The sequence below is a fragment of the Danio aesculapii genome, chromosome 3 (assembly GCF_903798145.1).
Source record: "Danio aesculapii chromosome 3, fDanAes4.1, whole genome shotgun sequence".
In the NCBI taxonomy this organism is placed as follows: Eukaryota; Metazoa; Chordata; class Actinopteri; order Cypriniformes; family Danionidae; genus Danio; species Danio aesculapii.
Genome location: NC_079437.1, coordinates 5,180,297 through 5,189,314, shown reverse-complemented (window position 1 = coordinate 5,189,314; position 9,018 = coordinate 5,180,297). Strand labels below are relative to the sequence as shown.

The following is a 9,018-nucleotide window of genomic DNA, read 5'->3' as shown; positions in this document are numbered from 1 at the left end:
GTTTATATATGTATACATGTATATACACACACACATGTATACACACATACAATGAATTCACTGTTCTCAAATGGCCTCTACAGTCACCAGATCTCAATCCAATAGAGCACCTTTGTAATGTGGTGGAAGGGGAAATTGGCATCATGGATGTGCAGCCGACAAATCTGCAGCAACTGTGTGATGCTATCATGTCAATATGGAGCAAAATCTCTGAGGAATATTTCCAGTAGCTTGTTGAATCTCTGCCATGAAGGATTAAGATCAGTTCTGAGGGAAAAAGAGGGTCCAACCCTAGTAAGGTGTACCTAATAAAGTGGCCGGTGAGTGTATATACATGTACATATATAGTACTTTGCTTTTCAGGATTCTTTAGTTTACAAAATAAAAAGATTAACATCCGAAATATACATTTGAATAATTTGTGCCATTTTAAATGTATTTTCTCGTCACCTTTGATCAATTTAATGCATCCATACTTCATAAAAGTGACCTTAAACCTTTTGATAATGGCATAATTCCAGAATATATAACACAAAGCCGATATCTGTGAGTTAAATATCATACAGTTGCTTTATTTATAGTTCAAGTTGTCTAGTTTTGATATATTACAGTTTATCAATCCCATGCATCCTGCTCGAAATTCACAGTCAGACTGAATAAAAAGAAAAGGAAAAAAGAAAAGAAAGAAAAAGCAAACGGAAACAAACACACACTTTCACATTAGTAGGCATTCGGGTGTAAAACAGAGAGAAGTCGCCCTCTTGTGGACCGGATGAACATTTCGTACATCTGTACTGCAGTAAACATCTGCTCCAGACGCTCTAAACCAGAGGTGTCCTAACTCAGTCCTGGAGGGCCGGTGTCTTGCAGATTTTAGCTCCAGCTTGCCTTAACACACCTGCAAGGATGTTTCTAGAAAGCCTAGTAAGAGCTTGATTAGCTAGCCCAGGTGTGTCTGATTGGGACTGGAACTAATCTCTGCAGGTCACCGGCCCTCCAGGACTGAGTTTGGGCATACCTGCTCTAAACACACACACACACACACACACACACACACACATACACACACACACACACACAAATACACACACACACAAATACAAATACACACACACACACACACACACACACAAATGCACGCACACACACAGACATAATGAAGTGTAGCCGTTCCTGGGTGAAGATTTCCGTGTCTCATTGCGTGTGATGGAGTTTGAGTGGCGGGTGGGCGGAGCTGCAGGTGGGCGGAGACTCACAGCTTCACTGGCCAATCAGCTTCTGCACAAAAGTATCCAACTGGTCTTCATCTTTGATGCCCACAAACTGGTCGATGACATCACCGCCCCTCATGGCAATCACCGTGGGAACCGCTGACACCTGCGGCACAACATCCGATAATGATCGCAGGAAGCTAACGCACACGCAGCTCGTATAATTAACGAATAATTTAAATATTTAAAATTAGTGATATGTTATTTGTATTATTTAGGTTTTTTTAAATAATATATATATATATATATATATATTCGGTTAAGATTAGGTGTAAGCAAGTCATTAATCTGAAATAAAAGTTTTTTTTTATTTAGTTTGCTCTGGTTTTATTAATAGTATTTAATTAGTAAATATCTACAGTATTTATGAATTATTTATTTACATTAAAGTATTTATAAATATCAATGTTATTTTAAATTTCACGTTCATTTACAGTCATTGATTTGTTTGTGTCTTTTTTTTATTACTGATTGTGATTAATTTACTTCTCTTTAAGTTTCAGTTGAGCTACATTTTTTATTTATTTGCCGTTAATCTAGTGATTCAGGGTAATCTTATCTTATATGTACTTTAAATGTCCAGAATGTTCTGATATATTGTGTTTTGAGAATGCCGATAGCGTACCCCATACTCGATGGCGAGGTCTGTGTGTTCATCGATGTCTACTTTGGCCATGGCGACTCGACCCTTCTGTTTGGCGATGGCCTTTTCCAGCCGTGGGCCGAGGATTTTACAGGGACCACACCATCTACAACACACACACACACACACAAGAGAAAAGTTGACAAGAGATTCAGATTCATCATATATTTACAGATGTATACAGTATTGCGAAAACATCTCAGTGGAGTAGTATTTTCAACAGCTAAAAATGGTTTTAGGCAAGGCAAGTTTATTTATATAGCACATTTCATACACAGTGGCAATTCAAAGTGCTTTACATAAACAGGAATAAAAGAAACAAGTATAAGAGAAATAAAAACAAACATAAAAATGGTAAGAATAAAAAAAAAAAAAATAAAAGCAGATAAAATGTGTTACAAAAGAATTAAAAAGATGAGAAAAACATAGTAGTTCGATCTGTCGGACAAAGCACAGTGCTTATTCAGTAAAGGCACAGCTAAACAGATGTGTTTTCAGTCTTGATTTGAATGTGCCTAATGTTGGAGCACATCTGATCATTTCTGGAAGCTGATTCCAGCAGTGAGGGGCGTAGTAGCTGAAAGCCGATTCACCCTGCTCTGACTGAACTCTTGGGATTTCTAATCTATTTGATCCTAAAGATCTGAGTGATCTGTTAGGTTTGTATTCAGTGAGCATATCTATAATGTATTGAGGTCCTAGGCCGTTTAGTGATTTATAGACCAGTAATAATACTTTAAAATCTATTCTGAATGTAACTGGGAGCCAGTGTAAAGACCTGAGGACAGGTGTGATGTGCTCTGATTTCCTGGTTCTGGTCAGAATTCTGGCCGCAGCGTTCTGGATGAGCTGCAACTGTCTGACCGTCTTTTTGGGAAGGCCAGTGAGGAGGCTGTTACAGTAATCCACCCTGCTGCTGATAAAAGCATGAACAAGTTTCTCTAAGTCTTCACTGGAAACAAAGCATCTAATTCTTGCAATGTTTTTGAGATGATAGTATGCTGATTTACTAACTGCTTTGACATGACTATTGAAACTCAGATCTGACTCCAGATTCACACCAAGATTCTTGACCTTATTTTTTGTTGTTTGACCCTTAGAGCCAAGGTACGCATTCACCTTGAGAACCTCATCTCTGTTCCCAAACGCAATCACTTCAGTTTAGGACAATAATCTCTACATTTTGCTGTTTCTAATAATACATAGGCATTCTAATATTATTATAATTTCAGTTTAACTTGATTATTGCAATTAATAGCAAAAATAATGTTTGGAAATGTAAACTGATATTTTTACTGACACACTACAGTAAAGGAAAAAGAAACATTTTTAGCTGCTGAAAAAAACAGCTGACCAAGACTAATTTACAGAATTATTAAATATATATACAAGTGTAATCATTTCTAACTTCATAACTATTATTTATTAATATGAATTGTAATATCTAATTGTATTAATATTAGTGCATATTAGTCAATAATTTCAATTACAATTTGTATTAAAAAATTCTGTATTTTGTATATTTATTTATAGTATTATATAACATGTATATAAATACACTTCTGTTAGAGAACAGTATTATTTATATCAATAATATGATAAAAATATTTCTAAATAATTCTGATTATATGCATATATAAATATATGAAATAATCATTATTAGGTTTTTTTGCTTGTATTTAAACATACAAATAACAAATATGCACGCACACGCACACACACACACACACACACACACACACACACACACACACACACACACACACACAATGAAAATACAAAATGTTATTTTGGATGTGATTAATCACTTAACCGCACTAATTAATAATTCACAAAGCCAACATATATAAAATTTAGCATAATTTACGTATTGTACTCTCACCCCTATGCAAAAAATACAATAGTAATTAATAGTATATGCTGCAGTGTTATATATATCATAATAAAGTGTATTATACTGTATGAATTAGTGTATTTCCAACACTTGTTAATGAATGCTGCAGCATACTGTAATATATACATAGTTAACTGAGAAAATGTAATAAATACTTTAGTTTTACTACAGTAAACTGTGGTGTACTGTAGTATAATATTCTCTATACCTGTAAAATTCTAGTGTTGAGTTATTTGTTTATACTGGAGTTGTTGAGTTACCGCAGCAAATGTAGATTCACCACAACAGATTAATTACTATAGTTGTTGTTACCATAGCAACACTCGAATCACCACAACATGTTAAATTACCGTTGTTGTGTTACCATAGCAACAATAGAATCACCACAACAGATTAACTACTGTTGTTGTTTTACCAAAGCAACAATAGAATGACCACATCAGATTAAATACCGTTTTGAGTTACCGTAGCAACAACAGAATCATCACAACAGATTAATTACTGTTGTGTTACTATAGAAACTATCGAATCATTACAACATCATAATTACCATAGTTGTTGTGTCACCATAGCAACCATAGAATCACCACAACAGATTAAATACTGCTTTGTGTCACCGTAGCAACAACAGAATAATCACAACAGATTAATTACTGTTGTGTTACTATAGAAACTATAGAATCATTACATCATCATAATTACCATAGTTGTTGTGTCACCATAGCAACCATAGAATCACCACAACAGATTAAATACTGTTTTGTGTCACCGTAGCAACAACAGAATCATCACAACAGATTAATTACTGTTGTGTTACTATAGAAACTATAGAATCATTATAACATCTTAATTACTATAGTTGTTGTGTCACCATAGCAACCATAGAATCACCACAACAGATTAAATACTGTTTTGTGTTACCGTAGCAACAACAGAATCATCACAACAGATTAATTACTGTTGTTTTACTATAGAAACTATAGAATCATTACAACATCTTAATTACCATAGTTGTTGTGTCACCATAGCGATCATAGAATCACCACAACGGATTAATTACTATAGTTGTGTTGCCATAGCAACAACAGAATCATCACAACAGATTAATTACTGTTGTGTTACTATAGAAACTATAGAATCATTACAACATCTTAATTACCATAGTTGTTGTGTCACCATAGCAACCATAGAATCACCACAACAGATTAAATACTTTAGTTGTGTTGCCATAGCAATACAAATAAATGTAGTATTTTTCATGTGGGTATATATTGATTGTTATGTTGTTGTTTTGATAAAATGATCGTCTACGTACTGCGCGTGGAAGTCGATGAGCACTGGCAGCTCACTGTTGATCACCCTCTCGGTAAAGTCGTCGTGATCCTGCACATTGAATGACACACTTCTGCTGGTGATGTATGGGAGTCGCGGGATTGAGCGTGAGATGAGCGGCGGTGCAGTGCGAAAACAGGAGGAGATCGAGGACCTGCTGGAGCTGCTGCTAGGGAGAATGAGGACACGAACATCCTTCATGGAGAAACGAGAAACTCTCCGCGCGAGCAGCCGGAACGCCATCTGAATCACACACACACACACACACACACACACACACACACACACACACACACACACACACACACACACACACACACACACACACACACACACACACACACACACACACATAAAGATATTTAAATGACCAAAAACACATCACTACAGTCAGTAATTACCAACAAACAAGCTCACTGATGCTGCTTATAGTTTCAAAACATTTAAAGTTATATTTGAGGGATTTATTGGCATATTGACGATTTAAAAATATAGTTAGAAAATCAAGACATGAGAAAAAATATTTCCTGTCCTCTCTTATTTTATAATATCTTCTGTATTAAAGGTATTTTAGAAGGTAAAAGGCAGTTTTCATGACATTACAGTAGATAAACATTAATTAAAATAAAAAACTAAATTGTCTAATATGAAGGTCTTGTTTTATTAAAATGTAAAAATTTTTAATGAAATGAAAAACTTTAATTTTGTATTTTTTCTATTTTGAATTATTTTAAAGAAAAATAAAGAAGAGCTGCATATGTAATTATATCGCTTCACACCAAAAACTGAAATAAACCACTTTCTGATTTTAAAATAAATTAAAAACAACATGTTTTAAATATAAAAGTGAGGACACAGCAATACGTATTAAATAATTATTAAATGTATACTAATATCATCTACTGAATGTAAGTTAACACAAAGATAATGCAGACCGTTATATATATATATATATATATATATATATATATATATATATATATATATATATATATATATATATATATATATATATATATATATATTTAAGCAAATACAATTGAAAAACCCTAAAGACAGACAATAAATTAAACAGAAATTTGGCAATATAAAAAAGAGAACAACATATATGACATCACACAGACTTGACTATGCAGGTCTTGTTGTGCGATAAGTCATTGTAAAACTGCATATAAATAAATTAAATGATAAAATGAAATGCATTAAATTAATTTATCTTTTTTTACAATAGAATATATATATATTAGGGCTGAAACTAACGATTATTTTAATAATCGATTAATCTGTCAATGATTTTTTCAATTAATCGATGAATCTGATTTAAAAAAAGCATTCGTATCCAATCCTTTATTCAAATACAGAACTACAATCTTTAGAAAGTGCACAAACATGTTGCTCCTTGAACACCCCTGAGCTGTTATAATAATAAACTAAACGAAGTACTTTTGTCCTGTTTTCAAGTCAGAGTGTAAATAGTGTAAAAATATGTCGTTTTCTGAAAAAACACCTGAAAATTAAGCAATTCTTTTGCTTGAAATAAGCAAAATTATTTGCCAATGGGGTAGAAAAATAATCTTAACCAGGGACTTCAACCACGTTCCTCACATCAAAATGGAACAGAAGTAAAACTCTGTAGTGATTTACCCTGCTGTTGAACTCACTTCACCCTCATCCCTGTTTATGAGGCGCCGAACTCTGCATCAGCGCGCGAGAGAGACCGTGTTCACTCCGCTCCGCTATTTCACCCCACTATTTTTTTTAAATATTCAAACGTCCCAGCGTCGCACGACACAATGAATTCATTTTGAAATTCATTGACAACTCTTTTAGTAATCGATTTTTATCGAGCTAATCGCTTTGTTGTTGCAGCCCTAATATGTATTTATATATGTGTGTGTGTGTATATATATATATATATATATATATATATATATATATATATATATCAAGCCAACGCACACCTCCCACCAGTGCTGATATACAGCCATATCACATTGCCACGAGTGTTAAATTGCTCATATATATGTTTAGTGTTTATTAGTACGTTATTGATGCAGAAAATACAGATATAATGCAAGCATACATATAATTAAGGGAATAAAATCAAACAAACATAAGAATATACAATTAATTAAATAATAATTTGGTGATAATAACATTGATAGATTCACATCAATCATATAACCATGAACGTGTTATTAATTTTCTGATATTATATACAATAAACGTTTACTATTTTTATATAAATCATTAGTTCTTTGATTTCTCTTATATCTCGTCATAGATAGATAGATAGATGGATAGATAGATAGATGTGTGTGTGCAGTGTTTATTATACATGTTACATATGATGGCTAATCGATACTTATACATGATTCTTCAATAAACAGTACATTAGTTGATCAATAATAGCATGTCACACGAATATAAGACAGCAGAGCAGCTGATGTTCAGTCTTGTTGAGTGTGTTGACACACTCTGAGTCTCTATAACCCGTTCACTCGTCTCATGTGTGTGTATTTACGTGTGTTTGTCATCTTTTATCTGCGGTTGTGTGTAAATCTGTGTGCTTTTTAACCTCCACGTGACTTTGAGCTTCTGCTGTTTCACGTGTGTCGGTTGTGAATCCCGCGAGCGCATAAACGCGTGAGCTGTGTCGCATTAATCCGGATTATTTGTGTTTTTTGAGTTGTTTTGTGTGTTTGTAACAGTTACGACACATAAAATAAACTCTTACCGTGAGCTCGACAGTCCTCTGGTCTCACGGACCGATGACGCACTTCCGCTCACGTGGAGGAGCAGCTGCTGCGACGCAGCGACATGCCGCGGCGCGGAGATTCTGTGTGAAACGTTAACTGTGCTATGATAAATAAATAAATAAATAAATAAATAAATAAATAAATAAATAAATAAATAAATAAATAAATAAATAAATAACACCTGACTGTAGGTGAAATCCTCAAAAACGGCAATGTTTTAAATGCAATAATAATAATAATAATAATAATAATAATAATAATAATAATAATAATAATAATAATAAATAGAAATGGGTAATAAAATAAAACACTCACAAGTTACAATAGACTCAAAATTTTGAGTAATTTTAATTTAAAATATAAATTTATTAATTAACAGAGCTAATAAGCTACTGCATTAACTGTAATATTGGAAATAAATAAATAAAATAATAAATCAAGTTTCTGTTGGACTCACTGCAACTATTGGAATAAAAATCAAAACTAAATAACTAAAAACTACTCAAATAAAATAGATTTAATCTAGTGATCACTGACTTTATGTAATAAATAAAAAAGTAGATTTTTGAAAATATCTAGTGTATGGACGTCAGTGCTGTAAAGAGAATATTTAAATAAAATGAAAAAAACTTCCAGAACTAAAATGTAAAGCTAAAATAATCAAATCAAATAAATTAAATTAAATCAGTCAATGTTAGTAGTGTTTAAAATAAATATTAACCAAAAAAAGTTTCATTCAAAAATAAATAAATAAATAAATGAATGAATGAATGAATGAATAAATGAGTGGATAAAAAAAGCAATAAACATCTAGTGTATCAATAAAATAAAATAATAAATAAAAAAATTAAAAATTTAAAAATTAAAATTAAATAAATAATTATAAAATTAAATTAAATAAAACAAAATATTAATAAAATAAAATAATAATAAAATAAATTAATAATAAAATAAAATAAAATAATAATAAAATAAAATAATAATAAAATATAATAATAATAAAATATAAAAAAGTAAAATAATAATAAAATAAAATAATAATAAAATAAAATAATAATAATAAAATAATAATAAAATAAAATAATAATAATAAAATAATAATAATAAAATAATAATAAT

The 9,018-nt window shown here is 31.8% G+C and overlaps 1 protein-coding gene across 1 annotated transcript; it reads right to left on the bottom strand.

The window, feature by feature from the left end:
• Nucleotides 1-545: 545 nt before the first annotated feature.
• Nucleotides 546-7,963, bottom strand: txn2 (thioredoxin 2). The gene is made up of 4 exons (XM_056452947.1): nucleotides 7,878-7,963; nucleotides 5,124-5,383; nucleotides 1,897-2,020; nucleotides 546-1,377 (listed from the first exon to the last, which is right to left on the bottom strand). The coding sequence occupies exons 2-4, from the start codon at nucleotides 5,381-5,383 to the stop codon at nucleotides 1,261-1,263; spliced, it is 501 nt and encodes a 166-aa protein (XP_056308922.1). The 5' UTR covers nucleotides 7,878-7,963; the 3' UTR covers nucleotides 546-1,260.
• Nucleotides 7,964-9,018: the final 1,055 nt, after the last annotated feature.